This window comes from Salmo salar, chromosome ssa18 (genome assembly GCF_905237065.1).
Source record: "Salmo salar chromosome ssa18, Ssal_v3.1, whole genome shotgun sequence".
In the NCBI taxonomy this organism is placed as follows: domain Eukaryota; kingdom Metazoa; phylum Chordata; class Actinopteri; order Salmoniformes; family Salmonidae; genus Salmo; species Salmo salar.
Window position 1 is genome coordinate 70,438,322 of NC_059459.1, and position 23,105 is coordinate 70,461,426.

Genomic DNA, 23,105 nt, shown 5'->3' on the forward strand with positions numbered 1-23,105 from the left:
CTGTACCCCTGTCTGCCCTGGTCTAACATCTCACTAGAGGGTAAGTCTGCTCTGGTCTAACATCTCACTAGAGGGTAAGTCTGCTCTGGTCTAACATCTCACTAGAGGGTAAGTCTGTACCCCGTCTGCTCTGGTCTAACATCTCACTAGAGGGCAAGTCTGCTCTGGTCTAACATCTCACTAGAGGGTAAGTCTGCTCTGGTCTAACATCTCACTAGAGGGTAAGTCTACACCAGCCTGCCCATGTCTAACATGTCATCAAAGGGTAAGTCTGTACTCAGCCTGCCCTGGTCTAACATCTCACTAGAGGGTAAGTCTGTACCCTGCCTGCCCTGGTCTAACATCTCACTAAAGGGTAAGTCTGTACTCAGCCTGCCCTGGTCTAACATCTCACTAGAGGGTAAATCTGTACTCAGCCTGCCCTGGTCTAACATCTCACTAAAGGGTATGTCTGTACTCAGCCTGCCCTGGTCTAACATCTCACTAGAGGGTAAGTGTGTACCCTGCCTGCCCTGGTCTAACATGTCACTAGAGGGTAAGTCTGTTCTCAGCCTGCCCTGGTCTAACATCTCACTAGAGGGTAAGTCTGTTCTCAGCCTGCCCTGGTCTAACATGTCACTAGAGGGTAAGTCTGTTCTCAGCCTGCCCGGGTCTAACATCTCACTAGAGGGTAAGTCTGTTCTCAGCCTGCCCTGGTCTAATATCTCACTAGAGGAAGAGCAGGATTTCCCCCTAATGTTTTGTCAAAGGCGGGAAGCAAAGGTCAATGAATAAGCATTCAGGGCAGACAAAAACGAAATGTTCTCTCCATAGCCCTGGGCTACTATAGTATATGTGACAGGGTAGGATCTGTGTCCATTGCAGAAAAGAGCAGATTCAGGTGTTTGAAATATGCAAAAAATTCCAACTTCTGTACTGGCGGCCTAGCTCCCTCCAGAACTCCCTCAAGCCTTTTTGGGGTGTAAGACGCCCTTGTCCCACCCCCCCCCACCCCCACCCCCACCCCCACCCCCAGAGTAGGAGTGTACCTGGATCACAAGGCTGGTACTCTGTCCTTCTACAGCATCTCTTCTGACACAATGACCCTCCTCTGCAGTCCAGACCATGTTCACTCAGCCCCTCTATCCTGGGTTTTACCCTACTGGTACTGCAAATGACTTTGATCAAACTAATTGTTTTAATATTTCACGTTCACATTCAACTGGAGTTTCTGACACAATGACCCTCCTCCATAGAGTTCAGACAACATTCAGTCAGCCCCTCTATAAGGAGTCTGGGGTTTGTTATCAGCACACTAATGATAATTCAGAGCTGTGTGAACTGTGGTAGAGGTCACCACACTAGAGTAAAGCTTTATAATGCTCTTTTCTGATTGGATCTTTAGATATTTATTTACTTTACTGTTTTAATCGTGTACAGTCAGATTCATCACAATATATTTTCAGTTTCATGTCAAATAGTGAATATGAATATTAATCAACAGTCATTAGTAATTATTATCTATGTATGTTGATGAATCAATATGGGTGTCTGGTAATAATGTTAAATGTTAACTTATTGGTGTGTAACATGTGGTAATACATACCTACGGGAGAATCCTAAACTCCACTTAGGTCGAATTTTCAATTAGTCACGCATTGACGTCATTGGGAATAGAAATTCTAATTAGGTGGAAGTTACGATTTGCCCCTGACATATCATTGGATAGATTTGATTGGGCAAGTTTGCTTACTGCTTGATCAACCATCAATCATGTCCAACAGATGGAGATGGCAAGCTATAAACAACACCGCTAATCTATTGATTTAATACCCACTAACTCAGCTACTTTCTTCAATTTCCTTTCAAATATCTGCAGTTGTATGATGTTTATAATCAACTACGTAGAGTAGATCAAGGTACTGATGATGCTGTTTGAGGGGTCAATAATAAAGGTTATAACAGGGTTTAAATCTCTGGTTGTTTCTCTCTCTCTCTCTCTTACACTCTCAATCAATTGTTATAGTAATCAATTGTTCTTAATTGTAGATACAACTCACTATGATTGGCTTTAGCATTATATAATTACTCTTGGAATGTTTGTCAGTTAATCAAGAAGTTCTCTCTCTCTCTTTCTCTCTCTCTCTTTCTCTCTCTCTCTTTCTCTCTCTCTCTTTCTCTCTCTGTAAAGTAGGATGTGATGATAGATTGTGAAACAGTCAGATGTGGGAGGGGAAAGTGTCTGATTCACCTGTTTTTACTGTGTGTGTGTGTGTGTGTGTGTGTGTGTGTGTGTGTGTGTGTGTGTGTGTGTGTGTGTGTGTGTGTGTGTGTGTGTGTGTGTGTGTGTGTGTGTGTGTGTGTGTGTGTGTGTGTGCGTTTGTGTCACCCTTATCTCTATGGCCAGGAGGCGTCATTATACATTAACACTACATTACAAGATACATTACCTCACGTATGATCAGGTGTGGAGGGAGATGTTGAAAGATGAGGAGGGAGCACGACACACCCCCTTCCTTTTACTCTGCTACAGCACGCTACTGCAAGCATGACAGATCAGTGAAAATACAGAGTTAGAGAGAGAGGAAGAGGGATAGAGAAGAGAGAACACGTGGAGAGAAAGAGGAGTACTGAGAAAAGTAGGAAGAATATATACACCATCAAGACTAGAAGAAATGAAATAAAGGAAGTCTGTCCCTGCCTCTTCTCCATCTCTTTCTCTACCCCAGGATTAGGACTATTTGGTGAGTTTTTCAGTCTTCCCTCTTTCGTCCCCAACCACCCTCCTCATTGTGGTCCGGTCAGTCAATGGGAATAGACAGTAAAATAAAGTACAGTAAAGTAATGCAATATCAAGTAAAGTAAACTCTAGCAGGAGCTATCAGCATGCCTTCAGATAACAAAATATATAGATATGGTTTGATAGTCCTGGGGCAGTATGTATCCTATTAAGCCTCTCAAAGTGCTGATTTAGGATCAGTCTGCCTTTCAGATCATAATAAATGCAAATACATGGACAGACGGGGACCTGATCCTAGATCGACACTCCTACTCTGAGACACTTGATACACACATACCCTGGTGTGTACTTGACACCACATTAAACATTCTAATTGTTTGCAGAAAGTAGTACTGTTGTTATTTAATTGTTCGGTGGATGTGACCAGCTGTTCTCAATTGAACATCACATGAGTGATAATGAGCCCAATAGCAACTCTATGAATCAGTCATATCCTCGCTCCTCGCTTTCTCTTCTCTCCCTTTCTCTCTAAGGTATGTATAATATGCTAGTGTGCGTAGGAGCTTTTCTACTGTTGTGCCCAAGAGCAGTCCTAACTTGTTTCTCTCTGTGAGTCTGGGCCCTTTTGAGTGTGTCAGCTGTTGCTCTCAATGGTGGGGAAAATGATACAGTGTTCTCTACACACAGTGTCCATTTAGCCGTGACCCCACTCTCTAAAAGGTTTCTCTCAGGGAGAGTTGGTATACACAAAACAACACATTTCCAATTCACAAGGTGTATAATACGGTCGTGTAAATGTGTGAAAGAGGACAGATAAGCACTCTACAAATAGAGTTATAGGACTCATTGTTGTATCTGTCCCATCATGGTGATTGTGACATGCAAAAACAGGTCCACTAGCTAACTCTTGGTTCTACAGTACAATGCACACGATTAGTACTCTAGCTAACTCTATGGGACTACAGTACAATGCACACGATGAGTCCTCTAGATAACTCTATGGGACTACAGTACAATGCACACGATGAGTCATCTTGATTACTCTATGGGACTACAGTACAATGCACATGATGAGTCTTCTAGATAACTCTATGGGACCACAGTACAATGCACATGATGAGTCCTCTAGCTAACTCCATGGGACTACAGTACAATGCACAAGATGAGTCCTCTAGCTAACTCCATGGGACTACTGTACAATGCACATGATTAGTCTTCTAGCTAACTCCATGGGACTACAGTACAATGCACATGATTAGTCCTCTAGCTAACTCCATGGGACCACAGTACAACACACAGAAGTCTCCCTGAACTGTCTAATACTCTACAGATCTATTCTCTCACGACCTGTTACAGAGCCTAGCTAGCCGTGCACTTCTAAGCCATGCTTGATATTTAACGCATAAATGACATTGTAGAAATTAATTAATTGACTCCCACACCATAGTACACACTCATAATCACTCAGAATTACAGCAGAATTACAATAAGAACTACTGTGAGGGTGCAAAGAGGTTCATTTGGGATTTGTGTGTGTGTGGGCGCCTCTGAGTCCTAGATTATAAGGATTGTTCTTTTACTGAGTAGCCTAGTGGTGAGAGTGTTGGGCCAGTAAATGAAAGTTCGCTTGTTTGAATCCCAAACTGACAAGGTGAATAATCTGTCAATATGCCCTTGAGAAAGGTACTTAACCCTAATTGCTCCTGTAAATCGCTCTGCATAAGTGTCTGCTAAATGACCAACAATTGTAAACAATAATAATTTAAATATTTTCGATGTGTGTTGAATTTCTGTCAAGTTTTTACTTGATAAGACAAGAACATTAAGATTTACTTAGATGTGCAATGTACTGTAATATTTGCATATAGCCCATGTATAGTATACAGTGTGTGTGTGTGTGTTCATGTGCACCAGGGGAGGCTGGTGTGAGGATATATAGGAGGGCGGGCTCATTGTAATGGCTGGAATGGAATAAATGGAATGGGGTCAAACGTGTGGTTTCCATATGTTTGATGTGTTTGAAACCATTCCACCTATTTAGCTACAGCCATTACCATGAGCCCATCCTCCCCAATTAAGGTGCCACCAACCTCCTGTGATGTGGACACACGTGAGTTGATTATTATTACAGGTGTGAGTGCATGGGATAAGAGAAGCCTATACAATACCATATTTGCAAGGGAAACACAGGATAGATTAGATTGTCATGTTAAATATTAAACGTATTCTCACGCCATGGCCTTCTCCACACCAAACACTGAGATATAGGATCGTCTGAAATAGTATCTTATGCCCAATAGGGCCAAAGGTAGTGCACTACATAGGGAACAGAGTGCCATTTCGAAGGCAGACAGTGATTTGAAACAGTCCTCGGAGGGAGATGGAATGATTTCTCAAACAAACATTGTAGCTACAAGACTTAGTGTTTATTTTACCAGTCAAGTCTGGTCATGCTGGTTTGGAATTAGAAACCTGTTACAATTCCTCAACACTCCTACACGTGGACTCCTCCCAGTGTTTCAGCCTCAGACAAAATAAAAACACAGGCTTTAGGAAGAAATAACACACAGGTTTCGAGGAATTTATGTCTGTTGCTTTGAAGTTTATTCAGGAAGCTAAAAGATGTAGACATCCTAATAAAAGCTTTTGCAGAATTTGAAGTCAAGTAATGTAGAGTAGAAGGAGTGTGTATGCATGCATAACACACACACACACACACACACACACACACACACACACACACACACACACACACACACACACACACACACACACACACACACACACAAACCCACGCATGCACATACACACACAGATACGCACACAAACACGCACGCACACACACGCACATACACGCACACACATACATACACACGCACACACACATGCACCACCCAGTTGCTACCCAACAGGGGAATGTATTCTCCATTAGCGAATCACTCACAGCTATCTGTTAATACCACATCTAAACCCACATTAATACCAGGATGTTTGAATTTGTCCTGAAGGTATTCTCTCTCTCACGCCCTGACTGTGTCTGACTGATCTCCTCTTGTCTTTTCTGTTTATAAATCTACATGATCTATATTAGCTTCTCTCCTCTGTCTACATTATCTTCTCTCCTCTATATTAGCCTCCTCTTCTGTATACATGATCCTCTCTCGTCTGTCTACATGATATTCTCTCCTCTATATTATCTTCTCTCCTCTGTCTCGTGTAGACACACACCAGCATTACTGTCCATTAGGTGTATTAAATATGTTTGAGAGTGAGTGTGATACATCCAGTCAGTCGCTGCCTGCACTCCAGTGGCTTAATTGCAAGTCAAACGTATATTTTAGGCCAGGGTTTCCCAAAGTCAGTCCTGGAGCGCCCCCCGGGTGCACGGTTTAGTTTTTACCCTAGCGCTACACAGCTGATTCACATGACCAACTCTTCATCAAGCTTTGATTATTTGAATCAGCTGTGTAGCGCTAGGGCAAGAAACAAAAATTAGAACCACCACAGTGTCTGAATGGATTATGTGACTGCATCCTCTTCAATGCAAATACGTTCTCTGTATCTTTACCACTTAAAGTCCTACGCTCCCAGCCTCTCATACACCTAAGCTTGTTTCATACTCTATCAGACCTGCGTTCAAACGTTATTTGAAATCTTTCAAATACTTTGAGCGTTTGGTCTACCATGCCTGGAGTGTCAGATGGGTGGGATTTGCAGTTTTAAGACTGTTCTATTGGGTTATTAAGCCAGGCAAGCTCAATCAAGCACAGGTATTGGAACCCAGGTCTGTATCCTATACCACCACAAACTATTCAACATTGCTGCAGATACAAGTTAGTAACACTTCTACCTCAGTGTTTTCATTGAACCTTTGACCTTTCTGTCCCTTGCAGATCACCGCCATGGCCCACAACCAAACCATCCCCCAAATCATCCCTCCATCCATCACATCCCTCACAAAACCCTCCTTGTCCCTTTCTCCGTTCTTCTCCACTACGCCCCCCTCCCTGTTCCTTTCCGCCTCCATCCACGTCCGTAACACCACTATGTCTGTTTTCGCGGCAAACCAAAGCATTGTGGGTAATACCACCTCCACAACAGTAGGGGCGCTCATCCTAGGTCTGGTGTTTCTCCTTGGCGTCCCTGGCAACCTCTTCATCATCTGGAGTATCCTGGCACGGGCCCGCCGCCGCTCCGTCACCACCCTCCTCATCCTCAATCTGGCAGTGGCCGACGGCTCGCTCATAGCGCTCACGCCATTCTTCATCGTGTACCTTGTGAAGAAGACATGGATTTTTGGCGATATCATGTGCAAGGTGGAGGCTCTTCTTTTTGTTGATTGCCGCATTCCAGGCAGACTACACTGTAGACATCTGCCAGATCTCACAACGCCTGTATAGGTGTTTAACATATCTGCTTACCACATCATATGAAATAGCAATCTGATGCCCGACTGCGCAGTCGATGACGTAGCACGCAACCATTGGTTGATGCAACGCAATGACTGCAATGTAGTCTGCCTGGAATGTAACCAATATGTAAATGTTCCAATGATGTCATTTTCTGCCCAGGTGTTTGAAAACACCCATTGACACTTGACATGCAGTGAGTACATTTTCATTGAATCCTTATCCTTTTGAAATGACAAGAAAAAGCTGCTCTCTTCCTGTCTGGATCAGATACTCTTCTACCTGTGCCTGGCCAACATGTACGCCTCCATCCAGCTGATCATGCTGATGAGCCTGCATAGGCTGGTGGCTGTGGTGTGGCCTCGGCGCGTTGCTGCCCTCGCTGGCCGGAAGGCAGTACTGCGGTGGGTGCTGGTACTGTGGATCCTGGTGCTGGTCGCATCCATCCCCGCGTTGCTGTTCAGGCACCAACTGACGGCCACGTACCCCAACAGGAGGAGCCGTATGGTGTGTGAGTCATTTCACAAGCAGCAGAGTCAAGTGAGTGACACTTACTTCCTTATTTACCAACTGAATTCATTCCTTACTTTGCTAATTATCTTCACTCCTGGAGTGACTGACAGGGGAGGGGGAAAGAACAACCAATCAAACCGTGAATGTATTTCAGGTGAGGGAACAAAAAAGTACGGACTTTACATGAGAGCTTTCTATCACCGTAGTTACCTGTTTATTCCCATTCTTATCTGTAGTCAGATCATCCATAAAAACATTGCAAGGTATGGAGTTTACAGTACACTGATTTTGTATACAGTCAGGCCCATAAATATTTGGACATTTACCAAGTTGTTATTATTTTAGCTGTCTACCACAGCATATTGGAGTTGAAGTTAAATAATGAATAGGCGCGGAAAGTGCAAACATTCAGCTTTAATGTGAGGCTATTTACATCCAAATTGGGTGAATGGTGTAGAAATAACAACACTTTTTATATGTGGTCTGAGCCTTTTTAAGAGAGCAAAAGTAATTGGACAATTTGTTGCTCAGCTTTTCCATGGCCAGGTGTGTGTTATTCCCTCCTTTGTTCATTTACAAGTAAGCAGATAAAAGGTCTAGAGTTGATTTCAAGTGTGACATTTGCATTTAAAATCTATTGCTGTTAACCCTCAATAGGAAGTTAAAAGAGCTGTCACTGCCAGTGAAGAAAGCCATCATTAGGTTGAAAAATGGTACATTATTCAAAATAAAGAACGCACTGCCGAGCTCAGGAACATAAAGCAACTGTGGTGGATGATAGAAGAATTATTTCCCTGGTGAAGAAAAACCCCTTCCCAACAGTTGGACAGATCATTAACACCCTCCAGAAGCTAGGCTTATCTGTGTCAAAGTCAACAATGAAGAGAAGACTTCACCAGAGTAAATACAGAGGGTTAACCACAAGATATAAACGATTGGTAAACCTCAAATACATGAAAACCAGATTAGAGTTTGCCTTAAAAACACTAAAAAAGCCTATACAGTTCTGGAACAACATCCTATGGACAGATGAGACAAATATTAACTTGTACCAGAATTCAGATTCAGCCAAATGCTTCAAAACTCATTGGACGGCGCTTCACAGTGCAGATGGACAATGACCCGAAGCATACTGCGAAAGCAAATCAATACTTTTTTTAAGGCTAAAAAAGTGGAATGTTCCGCAATGGCCAAGACAATCACCTGACCTGAATCCAAATGAGCATGCATTTCACTTGCTGAAGGCAAAACGCCGCAAGAACAAGCAGGAACTGAAGTCAGCTGCAGCTAAGGCTTGGCAGAGCATCACCAGAGAAGAAACCCAGCACCTGGTGATGTCTAGGGGTTCCAGAATTCAGGAAGTCATTGACTGCAAAGGATTTGCAACCACACATTAAATCTCACTATTTAATTTATGATTTTGTTAGTTTGTCCAATTACTTTTGAGCCCCACTTACACTTAAAGCACATCTTGATTGTTTCCTTTCAAATCCATTGTGGTCGCGTACAGAGCCAAAATGAGGCAAATTGTGTCACTGTCCAAATACTCATGGACCTGACTGTATATAGTGTCACTAATGCTAACCGATCAAGGGGATCTCTATGCTGATACAGTACACGTCCCATTCTCTCAGCGCAGGTGGTGCTCCAGTACACGTTGGAGACGGTGCTGGGATTTGTAGTTCCTTACGGGTTGATTGTAGGCAGCTACATCTGCATCCTGCGGAGGATCAGACAAACCAGGTCCACTGCTGTTTTACTATCTTCCTTTTATTTCTGCCTTCATTTCATATTTGTCTAGATGTATTGTTTTTATTTTCTCACATTTTACTATTAGTTATTATTTATTCAAGCCAGTGAAGTTGGGTGAAATCCTATTGTATTTGTTGGCATTCATTATTATTATTTAGGTTATTTTGTGAAAAATGTGGAGAATTAAAAAAAAATCCTGTTTGATGGTAGGGGGAATATTTTGCATGATGGTAAAGGTCCAAGGGCCACACACTCGCATGCAATGCCATGCCAATTGGCCACATGGTAACGCTATAACAAGTGATTGAGAAAACTAACTTTTTAAAGGCCATTCCCCTCACTCCGTGTGATCTAGAGTCCTGAAATCTGGACCATTTGCAGCAAGGACCATTAAGGTCTGTCATGATTTTCCACCATTTGGAATTCGTGGAAAAACACTTAAAACTCTGTATAAAAAACGTTTGATTTGATTTGACCAGGTTCAGGAGGAGGATCCACAGTGAGAAACTCATCCTAACCATCGTGGTCACCTTTGGAATCTTCTGGCTGCCCTACCATGTCATCAACATTGTGCAGGTAGGGTGTGTGTGCGTGCGTGTGTGGGGTGTTTTGTGTGTGTGTATGTCTGAGTTATAGCCAGGGCCTCACACTCCTTAACGGGGCTGAAACAGTAGGTCCCGCTGTAACTGGGCTGTCTGTTGTGATGAAATCTGTTCTCATAGATGGAATATGTCCTTACAGGTTGCCGCAGCACTTTCTCCTCAAGATTCAGCTATAAAAGCAAGGTAGGCTTTCTGAAAAGTTTTTCCTATATTACTGTTTCATAAGATCCTCACCTCATCACATATATAATTTGTAGTGTATTGTTATCAAATCCCTAACTACATTTTAATAAAGAACAATGAACAACCATTTTTTGCTGTTTTCATATCCACCCTTCCTCCAGACTGGACCTTATCTGGCAGTCCTGCCGTGCGGTCACATCGGCCCTGGCATTCATCAGCAGCTGTGCCAACCCGGTCCTGTACACCTTCGCCGGCAAGTCCTATATCCGGCGGGAAGGCTTTGCCTTCATGGCCCGTCTGTTCGAGGGCACTGCACTGGACTCTGGGACCAGGAAGAACCGACAGAACAGCCAGAACAGCCGAGAGAGAGACAGGGATGTAGAGGGGTTCGGGCTGAAAGAAAAGGAAGGAGAGCTAGAATCCACGACCAGCGCAAATGTTGTGAGCCCCATCTGTGTGAAACCTGTGAAAAATGGCAAATAGTGACACTCTGGGCTGGTAGTTGGACGCTATGGTGGCGGAAGCTATTTTGATGGGAAAACACTTCCTAAGACTGGTTTCCTGCAATTCGCCCTCGGCAGCCACTAGATGTAAGTACAAGTCATGTTTCCTAATGGGTCATGACTGACTTACTGACTGAACCATATCTCTGTTTTTAGAGGTGGTGCTTCAAGCTCAGCAGGTGAGGGGGGTGAACTTTATAAATGATCTTACCGGTATGTCTTGTCTGTCTGACTGACTGTCTCTTTTTCTATATTTGTGTGTGTGTGTGTGTGTGTGTGTGTGTGTGTGTGTGTGTGTGTGTGTGTGTGTGTGTGTGTGTGTGTGTGTGTGTGTGTGTGTGTGTGTGTGTGTGTGTGGTATACTGCTGTAAGTACAGTAAAAAGAGCACTGTGTTATTTTCATACTTTTTTTGCTTCATATATTTTCTCAAAAGCATTAAGACATGTTGCCATGTTGGGCCAGAGCAAGAAAATAAAACACAATTTTCTCAGATTAGATTGGGCTGCCATCCATTGATTAGGAAACTCTTAAAGGGAGAAGAAGACAACTCACAGAAGAGTCATGACTGGCTGGCAGGCAATAGCATGCAGGTCCTTCACAGTCTCTCCAGTCATTTCTTTACCTTCAGGTCATTCTTTTCCTTCTTTCTCCTCCCCCTCTCTTTTTCCTGGAACCGTTCTCCCCTTTTTTACCTCTTCATCCAGCTCCCCAACTCCTTCGTTCTCCTCTTTCTCTCTCCCGCTCCCATCATGCTGGTCTCCTGCTGGGCGTGTCCATGCTGGAGGCTGTCAACCTCCAGCAGCTGTGCCCCCCCCTTTGAGCCTGCCATGGCGTAGAGCAGAGGGTTGACAGCACTGCTGAGATAAGCTAAAGCTGTGGCCACTGCTCTGGCCCTCAGACAGAACCCCTTGCAACCCTGGGAATGATCCGGAGAGACCGGTCCCCACTTGAAACAAGGAAATCATGTCTCATTTTTACCTTGAATAATGACAATAAAACATTTGTGGGAACTTTGAGGAAATACAGCCGATGTTTATATTAATGTGATTTTTTCAGTCTCACTCTCATACAGTGTGGTATTAGCTCTGGGTAATTATGGCATAGTAGAAATACAGTCGATGTTTATATTAATGTGATTTTTTCAGTCTCACTCTCATACAGTGTGGTATTAGCTCTGGGTAATTATGGCATAGTAGAAATACAGTCGATGTTTATATTAATGTGATTTTTTCAGTCTCACTCTCATACAGTGTGGTATTAGCTCTGGGTAATTATGGCATAGTAACCATTGCTCATGTGCAGCACATTGACAACGTGGTATTGAGTCCAAAATAGGGCAAAGGTCACCACTATCAGGGCGAGGATGCGGTTGTTCTTCCTGTAGGTGCGGTGGTGCCAGCGGGTGTGGCCGGATACTAAAGTATGAGCAGATTGCCATGATGCCGAAGGGGACCAGGAACGCAACGACCGTCTCTAGGGAATAACGAAACACCGGGTAGAATGGATGAGACAAGAAACAATAGGATTTGATTTACTTCATTATTAAAGTGTCTTGCATCTTCAGGATTCCCAGCCTACTTACGTTTTAGTAAGAGTGTCTTCAATGAATGTAATTGCATATTGTATCTAGCTGAATTGCAGTACAATTAATTGCATTAAGAACAATGTTTGACTGATTGATTATACTGTGTAGAAGCTATATCCATATCTATTTAGAATACTTGTGGATATAGAATAAACAAAAACCTGCAACATATTTTATGGAAAACTGAGAACACAATATGAGAGCATGTGCTGTACTAAAATCACTAAAATTGCAAGATGAAGGAATATTCTATGTCTGGTGGGCGGATGCGCTTGGACATGAAGGGCCAATTCCCACGCAGGTGTCGATCGACGCCCATCAGGGTGACCAACAGGAGGCTGAGGTACATGAAAGATGCTGCAGACGTAGTGCAGGAGCTTACACGCGCCCTCTCCCAACTCCCAGACTTCGCCCGTGAAGAACTGGCGAATGAAGAAAGGAGCGGTGAGCAGGACGATCGTGTTGGTGGCCGCCAACTGGAGGAAGAGGATGGAGGTGATGGAACGTTGTTGCAGGCAGAACAGGATGGTCCACACCACTAGGAGGTTCCCATGGAGACCCATGGCCATAGCAACCAGAAGAAAGGAGATACCAATAAAATAAGGCAGAGACGGGGATGGGTTTGAAGCGGATTAATTGGTGGAGAAGTAGGTGATGGTGGTAGTCCATGATGTGGCTTCCATCCTGAGAGAGAGAAAGACAGAGACAGGAAAGGGGAGACAGAGAAAGATGGAGACAGAAAGGAAAGGGGACAGACAGACAGACAGACAGACAGACAGACAGACAGACAGACAGACAGACAGACAGACAGACAGACAGACAGACGAAAGAGGAGACAGACGAAAGAGGAGACAGATGGAGAGAGACAGTAAATGGGAACGCTAGACAGACAGAGAGAGAGACGTACAGATAGACAGACAGACAGAGAGAGAAAGAGAGGTAATCGTCAAGTGATTATGAAATTATTTGTCTTTGAGTGGGAGGAAGTTGTTTGAGACATGATGTTGAGACACATAACTGCCCTTTACAACACACTTGTCAACTCCCCCTCATGGAAAATCACATAGACATTACGCAACACTCTTCAGCGTCCCATTAATGTGTACTAGTAGAACTATTTGGCGTCCTCATCATGTTGTTATCTGTATTCTTACAGTTCCACTGTAACACACACTCAGAGCTAACTGGCCACTGCTTGAACTGATCTGATGAGTAACGAAGCAATCACCAGTCAGAGATCCACGGTGGTCAGAGAACACATTCACACAGACATACTTAGGTAGTAGCATCAACATCCTGTAAACATTTTGACTCTACATAATAGACAGCACACAGACTTATTATACTGTATAATGTATTTATATACCATACACTGAGTACACAAAACATTAAGAACACCTGCTCTTTCCATGACATAGACTGACCAGGTTAATCCAGGTGAAAGCTATGATCCCTTATTGATGTTACTTGTTAAACCCACTTCAATCAGTGTAGATGAATGGGAGGAGACGGGTTAAAGAAGGATTTTTAAGCCTTCTGTGTATGTGCCATTCAGAGGGTGAATGGAAAAACAAAATCTCTCTCTCTCTCTCTCTCTCTCTCTCTCTCTCTCTCTCTCATATACATACATACATACATACATACATACATACATACATGCACACTGCCCCACCTGCGATAGAAGGGCAAAGACAAAGGCCAGCATCCAGATACAAAAGATAAAAAGTATTTAAGTGCCTTTGAACGGGGTATGGTAGTATGTGCCATGCCCACCAATTTGTGTCAAGAACTGCAACGCTGCTGGGGTTTTCACGCTCAACAGTTTCCCATGTGTATCAACAATGGTCTACCACCAAAAGGACATCCAGACAACTTGACACAACTGTGAGAAGCATTGGAATGAACATGGGCCAGCATTCCTATGGAACGCTTTCGACAACTTGTAGAGTCCTTGCCCCTGGCGAATTGAGGCTGTTCTGAGGGCAAAAGGGGGTGGGGCAACCTAATATTAGGAAGGTGTTCCTAATGTTCGGTATACCCAGTGTAGTAAACATCATATAGTGCATTTGTAAACTGTGATTTTTGATCACAACCAAACACATTAATTCTTCCTTAAAGCTATCATGTGAGGGCTGGAGGTTATCTACGATTCAGCTCACACGGGAAATGGAAAGGATCGTCAGAAAGATTACACAGTGATGCAGAATTGTTTTTACAATTTTATTTGTGGACATAACATGGGCTTATGTAAAAAAGGTTGACTTAAGTCCATGTTTTATTGACTTAAGTACATGCTAAGTGTACTTATCTTTAGTCTGAATCGGGCCCAAAGAGAGCAAGCAGTAAGGCAGACAGGCTAGGCAGACTTGGGTGGACACAGTCTTATATAGAGAGAGTTAGGGTGGATGCAGTAATATATAGAGAGAGTTAGGGTGGATGGAGTCATATATAGAGAGAGTTTGGGTGGATGCAGTAATATATAGAGAGAGTTTAGGTGGATGTGTAATGGTAGGAAGTACACAGTCAAATGTGATGATCACAGACTTCCTTCCTGACTTGTGGTGATAGCATGTATTTTGTGTTTTCAGACTGACAGAAGAGGAACAAGAAAGAGGAGAGAAAGAGGAGAGAAAAAGGACTGAGTCCTGTGTAGACGGCCGGACGGACAAGAGGTCAGTCAGACAGACATACAGTCAGATAAACAGAGAGACAGGCAGTAAGACAGACAGACAGACAGGCAGACAGACAAAATAGCTAACAAAAGCACTTCTTGTGGATTTGAGAAGATCCAGGTTAAAAGGAGAATAAATCCATCTCATAAAGGTCAGTGATGTGAAGTATAAAGCTATTTTTAAGTGATACTAACATTGTATACACTGGCTGGAATGAAATGTTTCGGAGAGGATGTGTGCTTTACTGTCCCTTGTTTGTAAATATAATGTTGCATGAGTGATTATGTGATTACTTGTACATGTATATATGACTGTATGCAATGCTGTGTGTGTGTGTGTGTGTATGACTGTATTTGATGATGTGTATGTGTGTGTGTGTGGGGGGGGTACAGTATGACTTTGCTTGTCCAAGATAAGTACATGATCTTTGCATGTCTATTTGTGCCTAATGGAATTACAGCCACAAGGACCCAGTTGGCCTTTGTCCTATCTTCTGCCCCCTTCCTTCTATGGAGTTTTCCTCCACCACAGCTTCTGCTTGGTCTTCGGAGTCTAGGCCAGTTTACCATAAAGCACTTGTGACAACTGTATGTTGATGTAAAAAGGGATGGATGAATACATTTGATTGAATGATAGATTCTCTTCTCAGCGATTATGTGATATCCTCATCTCATCCTGTGTGTCTCTCATCTCTCTGTGTGCTTCCCATTGTTATATCTCATCCTGTGTGTCTCTCATCTCTCTGTGTGCTTCCCATTGTTATATCTCATCCTGTGTGTCTCATCTCTCTGTGTGCTTCCCATTGTTATATCTCATCCTGTGTGTCTCTCATCTCTCTGTGTGCTTCCCATTGTTATATCTCATACTGTGTGTCTCATCTCTCTGTGTGCTTCCCATTGTTATATCTCATCCTGTGTGTCTCTCATCTCTCTGTGTGCTTCCCATTGTTATATCTCATCCTGTGTCTCTCATCTCTCTGTGTGCTTCCCATTGTTATATCTCATCCTGTGTGTCTCTCATCTCTCTGTGTGCTTCCCATTGTTATATCTCATCCTGTGTGTCTCATCTCTCTGTGTGCTTCCCATTGTTATATCTCATACTGTGTCTCTCATCTCTCTGTGTGCTTCCCATTGTTATATCTCATACTGTGTGTCTCTCATCTCTCTGTGTGCTTCCCATTGTTATATCTCATCCTGTGTGTCTCTCATCTCTCTGTGTGCTTCCCATTGTTATATCTCATACTGTGTGTCTCTCATCTCTCTGTGTGCTTCCCATTGTTATATCTCATACTGTGTGTTCTAATTATATTTCTATCCTATCCTACAGTGGATTATCCCACGGGTCCAGAAACACCAGATTCTTCAGTTCCCTTCGAAAATGGCGTCAGACCTCTCCATCTCTGCCGCTCCCCCCCTGCTCCCCTCCACCCCTTCTCTTGTCTCCTCCTCCCCTCCTCTCTCCATCTCACACCAGATCGGTATCTCCATTCTGGTCCTGGCCTTTGTCTTTGGTTTCCCAGGCAACCTGTTCGTGGTGTGGTCGGTGCTGTGCCGCGTGAGGCATCGCTCTGTCACGTGCCTGCTCGTCTTAAACCTCGCCGCGGCCGACGCCCTGGTGCTGCTAAGCGCCCCGCTCTTCCTGCACTTCCTGGCAGGCAGGCGAGGCTGGGAGTTCGGGGCGGTGGCCTGTAAGACGGTACACTACCTGTGCTGCGTCAACATGAACGTCTCCATCTACCTGATCTGCTTGATGAGCATGGATCGCTGGCTGGCCGTGGCGAGGCCCTTCCTGTCACAGAGGATGAGGACCAAGACAACCCTGATGGCTGTTCTGCTGGGTATCTGGGTGCTGGCATTCATCTTAGCTCTGCCCATGCCCTTCTATCGCAGGTGGGGCTATATGTGTGTGTGTGTGTGTGTGTGTGTGTGTGTGTGTGTGTGTGTGTGTGTGTGTGTGTGTGTGTGTGTGTGTGTGTGTGTGTGTGTGTGTGTGTGTGTGTGTGTGTGTGTGATTTACACTGATTGAAGTGGGTTTAACAAGTGACATCAATAAGGAATCATAGCTTTCACCTGGAGTAACCTGGTCAGTCTATGTCATGGAAAGAGCAGGTGTTCTTAGTGTTTGTATACTCAGTGTATGGTATATATAAGTATATTACAAAGTATAATACGTCTGTGTGCTGTCTATTCTGTAAAAGAAGAACTGAAATAGAGTCCAAACGTTTACAGGATGTTGATGCAACATACGTAAGTTTCAGTGAGGGGAGGACAGCTCGTAATAATGGCTGGAATGGCAGATCATGGCTGGACTGGAATGGTATCAAACACATGAAAACCATGTATTTGGTACCATTCCATTCACTCCATTTCAGCCATTATTATTAGCTGTCCTCCCCTCTGTAGCCTCCACTGATAAGTATGTCTGTGTGAATTTGTTCTCTGACCACCATGTTTCTGTGACTGGTGTGGTTACAGAGGCACGAGAGGTGAGAGAGAGAGAGAGAGAGAGAGACAGAGAGAGAGAGACAGAGAGAGACAGAGAGAGAGAGAGAGAGAGAGAGAGAGAGAGAGAGAGAGAGAGAGAGAGAGAGAGAGAGAGAGAGAGAGAGAGAGAGAGAGAGAGAGAGAGAGAGAGAGAGAGAGAGAGAGAGAGAGAGAGAGAGAGAGAGAGAGAGAGATCAAATTCAAATACTCTCACACTAACAAAAAATGTCCTAGGTTTACATAGTCTAAGAATCTAAGACTTTGGCATTCCTTTCAGCCTTGCCCAACAGTCTGTATTGTTGTGTCTGTTTGAATAAGTGTGTACATGTTCATGAGGGTGATTTGAACATGCCTGATCTATAAATGTCAAAAGATTTTCTAAACAACAATATCATTAATGAATACAAATCCTAAACTTTTCTGCGTTACTCTGTTTCAATGGTTGTGTTCCAGGTCATCTTTTTTGTGGTTCCTGTAAAACACTTTCCATATAACCTGCCCAGCACAAGTACAATGAAAACAATCTGGAACGCTCCCATTGTCTCAATCAAACAATCACTCTACCCCACCCTCTCTCTCCCCCCTGTCTCCTACTCTCCCTCTTGCTCTCCCTCTATCCCTCCCTCTCCCTCACTCTCTCTCTACCCAGTAACCTGAAGCCCTTCCTGCACAAGAACATCTCTATGAACATCTGCATGCCGTACCATTGGGGCAGTGTAGGTCACCAGGTGTTCCAGTACCTATTCGAGACCGTCCTGGGCTTCTTCCTCCCCTTCACTTTCATCATCGTCTGCTACACCTCCGTCATCTGCCGGCTACGCAGTGCCATGTTCCAGCGCAAGGGACGAGGAAACCGTCTCATCCTCCTCATCATCGGCGCCTTCGCTCTCTTCTGGCTGCCCTACCACCTGGTCAACATCTTACAGGTACGTGAGTTCATCAATGTATTTGAAAGGTGCTATGTGTTATGTAGCAGTTCATTGTGTCGTGCAGGTAGAATAATAATAATACTAATAATATGTAGAATAATAATAATAGGTAGAATAATGATAATAGAGATAATAATAGGAATAATAATAATGGGTAGGATTATAATAATGGGTAGAATAATAGGTGTATGTCACGTCCTGACCAGTAAAAGGGGTTATTTGTCATTGTAGTTTGGTCAGGGCGTGGCAGGGGGTGTTTGTTTTGTGTGTTTTGGTGTTTTTGGTTTAGGTTCTATGTTTTCTATTTCTATTTTTAAATCTAGTTTTCTATTTCTATGTTGGGTTTTCGGTAGGACCTCCAATTAGAGGCAGCTGGTTGTCATTGTCTCTAATTGGAGGCCATATTTAGTTGAGGTTTGTTTCACTTGTGTTTTGTGGGTGGTTATTTCCTGTATAGTCTGTGTTGCCTTATGGGACTGTTTCGTCGTTTGTTTCTTTTGTTTAAGTGTTATTTCTAATAAATTAAGAAGATGAGCACTTTACCCGCTGCGCCTTGGTCCAATCCTTACGACGCCTATGACAGTGTAATAATAATAATAATAATAATAATAATAGGTAGAATACTAGATAGAATAATAATAATAATAGGTATTATAATAATAATAATAATAGGTAGAATAATAGGTAGAATCCCTATCAGTCTCTCTGATGTTTATCTGTCTCCTCTCAACTCTTCACCTCATTCTCTTTACATTTTTCCTCCTCTCTCCTTTTCTTTCTCTCTCTCTCTCTCACTCACCTCTTTCTCTGTCTCTCTCTTTCTCTCACTGTCTCTCTCTGTCTCTCTCTCCCTTCTCTTTCTCCGTCCCTCTCTTTCTCTCTCTCTCTCTTTCTCTTTCTTTCCCTCTCTAACCCCCAACACTCTCTCTCCCCCCTCCTCCCTTCTCTCTCTCACAGGTGATTGGTCTGCTGGGTGGCAACGCCACTCTCACCAATGCTGCTGTATCGGCCCGTCCCAACGTCACGGCGTTCGCCTTCCTGAGCAGCAGTGTGAACCCTGTGCTGTACGTGTTCGCCGGCAGCTCCCACATCCGCCAGGCCGGCCTCAGCTTCATGGCCAAGCTGTTCGAGGGCACCAACTCCGAGGGAGGTACCTCCGCCTCCTTCTCCCGCAGCACGAGGTCCAGCCGGAGTGGTTCCACAGCCCCGGACGAGAGCTCCGCCTTGCGCTCGCTGACACTCAAGCTGGGGTGGTTGGGGAAGGAAAAGGATGGGGGTGGGGATAGTGGAGTGGAGCTGCGTGGAGTTGAGGTCAAGGTTAACTCCAAGCAGGAGCTCAAGACTTTGACATCCACTGATCAGTCAGAGTAGTGTTACTTTTTTATTTTTTTATTTTTTTAAAACTTTTTGCAGCCTACTGTATTACTCCTAGATTATTATTTGTATTGAATGTATTTCATGAACAGATTTGTGATATATGTGCTTCATAGCAAGTGTGTCTGTGAGGCTGCCTTCATGCAATTTCTGAATTAAAATATTATACCATTAGTTAATAAAGTTTTCACATGTTGACAAATCGCGTCAGATTAGCGATTTCTTCAAGGAAGAGGGGAAGGAACGGTTCTAGACACTGACATGCGAGGTCCAGCCAAATGACGTCAGTGACTGGAGCGGTGTTTGGAAACTCACATTTCCATGACGACCTCACTAATGTAATTGTGGTTAACTATAAGAAAATGTTCTGGGTAGCCAGTTTAAGTTGCACCATTATTCAAAGACTTTAAACACACACAAAGCATTACATTCAGTGACTTCTAGTTAACCTAACGTAGTGTGACAAACAACAATTTGGTGGAATTGGATAACTTTTTGCTATCAACGATGTCATAAAACGGGCAGTAAAAAAACCCCACATACTGTAGTAAGATAATGAAACAGATTTGATCTTATGCCTCTGTCGACACCCTAACAATATCTGTGTGCTAGAGTTCGTGGCCCTAACTGCAAGGCAAGACCACCCATACCACAGGAGATAAAAATTATTCTTGACAATGCAAAACTCTGGGATCACAACCAAATGATGATAAGTGTACTGTATTACGTATTGGATCACAAAAAAATACAACTTTTACATTACCATGTAGTTTACCAATAAAATTGTCTGATGGTGATGTGGATATATGTTTTTTAAATGATATGAGCAACAAATATTACATTTTATTTGGAACAGCCAGCCAGACAAAATTAAATGGGCCTCTTTATATAATGTATGAATTCCGAGGGCAGAAATGGTTAAATATTAAAGCATTAGACCTCACATTAGACCTCACTAAAGGCGTCAGTCATAAAAAAGTTATATTTAAATCCAAACTGGTTCTCTAGCAGATTAGTAAGAATGTCTCACCTCATGTTCAAGAAGGGCCTTTTCCCCTTTATTTAGATTACAACCTCACACTTTCGATTATTTGAAAATGAAATTATCTCCAAAATATTGCTATTTTTAAAACAAGCCTTAGGAAGTTGGTTGCAATTTCAGTTTAATGCACCAGAAAAGACTGAACAAACCAAATAAAACAACAAATATTGTGGTTAAACTAAACTATACTAATTGATAAAAAAACATTATTTAAAAAAAAAAAAGGTATAATTTTTGGAAATTATATCATAAATAGGACTGGTGGAGTTATGTCACACATGCAGCTAACACAAATATATTTCGATATGCCTGCTCTACCCAAAATTACAACCAACTAATTGCAGAATTACCTCGAAAATGGAAGAGGCAAGTGGAAGGAATAGAATGATCAAAGGGAGTATGATTTGTTTTATGTGGCTGCTATGAAAGTGAATTGTGTTTGCGTTTGATCAGGGGTGTATTCATTCTGCCGATTCTGTTGAAAAAAGTTTATTAAAAACAGAAGCAAACGGAACAAAACGGGGATAAACATACCTCAATTTGTCCAATAGAAACACTAGTTTGCGGGCCTCCCGAGTGTCGCAGCAGTCAAAGTCACTGCATCACAGTGTATAAGGCATTACTACAGACCCAGGTTCGATCCCAGGCTGTCACAACTGGCCAAGACCGGGAGTCCCATAAGGCAGAGCACAATTGGCCCAGCGTCGTCCAGATTAGGGGAGGGTTTGGCCGGGGGGGCTTTACTTGGCTCTTTGCACTCTAGCGACTCCTTGTGGTGGCCCGGGCACCTGCAGGCTGACTTCAGTCATCAGTTGAACAGTGTTTCCTCCGACACATTGGTGCAGCTTGCTTCCGGGTTAAGTGAGCGGGTGTTAAGAAGTACGGTTTGGTGGGTCATGTTTCGGAGGACACATGACTCGATATTCGCTTCTTCTGAGCCCGTTGGGGAGTTGCAGTGATGAGACAAAATCGCAATTGGATATCACAAAATTGGGAAGAAAAAGGGCTGTAAAGTAAAAATAAATAAGAAAACACTAATTTGCAATTGTTGGACTAATGATTACACGCTAGATGAAGGCAAGAGTGTGCAAGATGGTATTGAATGTGTCAATGACTGACACCTTGATTACTCAAATTTCTCTTGACCTGTTCAACTACATTGTATACTTTCATTCGTAGGCTATGTTGTAGCAACCTCATGATGGGTATAGGGAAAATTGTTGTAGCATGTAGTAGCCTAAACCTATCGATTTTACATTAAGCTGGGTGAATGGAATATGAATGACAGTCATCCAATATGCTGTAATAGCCACTTACAGGGAAGCAGCATCACATCCCTCCTGACAGCAACAGAGATTTCACACCACTTACAAGGTATGTCAAAATGTAATACAGACACCACAAAGACTATTATTATATATTTTAGTTTTTTCTCTTATATTATCATTCTTTGTCGGTCTGATTTTTTTCTATGGTAGGTGAGTGGCATCCCTCTAGTTCATATGATGTCTATTTAGTTTCTGCAGCCTGTACACAAACAATCATGTAAAGTATTACAGGGATTATGAAGACAATGATGACCATGCTAATGAGATATGATTTTGATGATGAGAAATGCATTGATCAATGCATCCCTCTCATCTGTATCTCTGTAGCGGTAGTGATGGAAAAAGTATAGTAGTTAGTTATGGTAATCTGAGTGCAGTTTGAACGACTGCCAGCTGCAGTCGTTTAAACTTCTTAGGGATAGGGGGCAGTATTCGGAAGTTTGGATGACTGAGGTGCCCAAAGTAAACTGCCTGTTACTCAGGCCCAGAAGCTAGGATATGCATATGCATGGTAGTATTGGATAGAAAACACTCTAACGTTTCTAAAACTGTTAAAATAATGTCTGTGAGTATAACAAAACTGATTTGCAGGTGAAATCCCGAGGACAATCCATCCAGGATTTTTTTGTTGTTGAGGCCATTGGATTTTCCAATAATTTTCTATGGGTAAGCCAAATTATTAGGACCCAGATTGCAGTTCCTATGGCTTCCACTAGATGTCAACAGTCTTTAGAAATTGTTCAATGTTTTTTTTGTTGAATAATGAAGAAGTAGTCATATTCTTTCTAAGTGTCACTCAGGTGGACTCAAGTCTTTTGGTGCACGTGAATGAGAGCATGCTCCATGTTGTTTTTCTCCGGTATTGGAAACAGTTTATTCCGTCTTAATGAAAGAGAATTGTATTCCCTTTAAAGTTTAACCAAGTCATTGGCCCACCCCCATGAACACAGACATGATCTGGTGTCATAGAACAGCCCTGTTCTACTGTTACAAATAAAAAACCCTCCTGA

The 23,105-nt window shown here is 43.0% G+C and overlaps 2 protein-coding genes across 2 annotated transcripts; both read left to right on the forward strand.

The window, feature by feature from the left end:
* Positions 1-2,485: 2,485 nt before the first annotated feature.
* LOC106578014 (leukotriene B4 receptor 1) lies at positions 2,486-11,703 on the forward strand. Its single transcript, XM_014156542.2, has 7 exons — positions 2,486-2,723; positions 6,613-7,035; positions 7,399-7,668; positions 9,281-9,384; positions 9,873-9,969; positions 10,135-10,178; positions 10,340-11,703. The coding sequence occupies exons 2-7, from the start codon at positions 6,622-6,624 to the stop codon at positions 10,659-10,661; spliced, it is 1,251 nt and encodes a 416-aa protein (XP_014012017.1). The 5' UTR covers positions 2,486-2,723; positions 6,613-6,621; the 3' UTR covers positions 10,662-11,703.
* A 3,101-nt stretch (positions 11,704-14,804) lies between these two features.
* On the forward strand, positions 14,805-19,927 carry LOC106578013 (leukotriene B4 receptor 1). The gene is made up of 4 exons (XM_014156541.2): positions 14,805-15,090; positions 16,266-16,828; positions 18,072-18,348; positions 19,309-19,927. The coding sequence occupies exons 2-4, from the start codon at positions 16,317-16,319 to the stop codon at positions 19,720-19,722; spliced, it is 1,203 nt and encodes a 400-aa protein (XP_014012016.1). The 5' UTR covers positions 14,805-15,090; positions 16,266-16,316; the 3' UTR covers positions 19,723-19,927.
* The last annotated feature ends 3,178 nt before the right edge of the window (positions 19,928-23,105 follow it).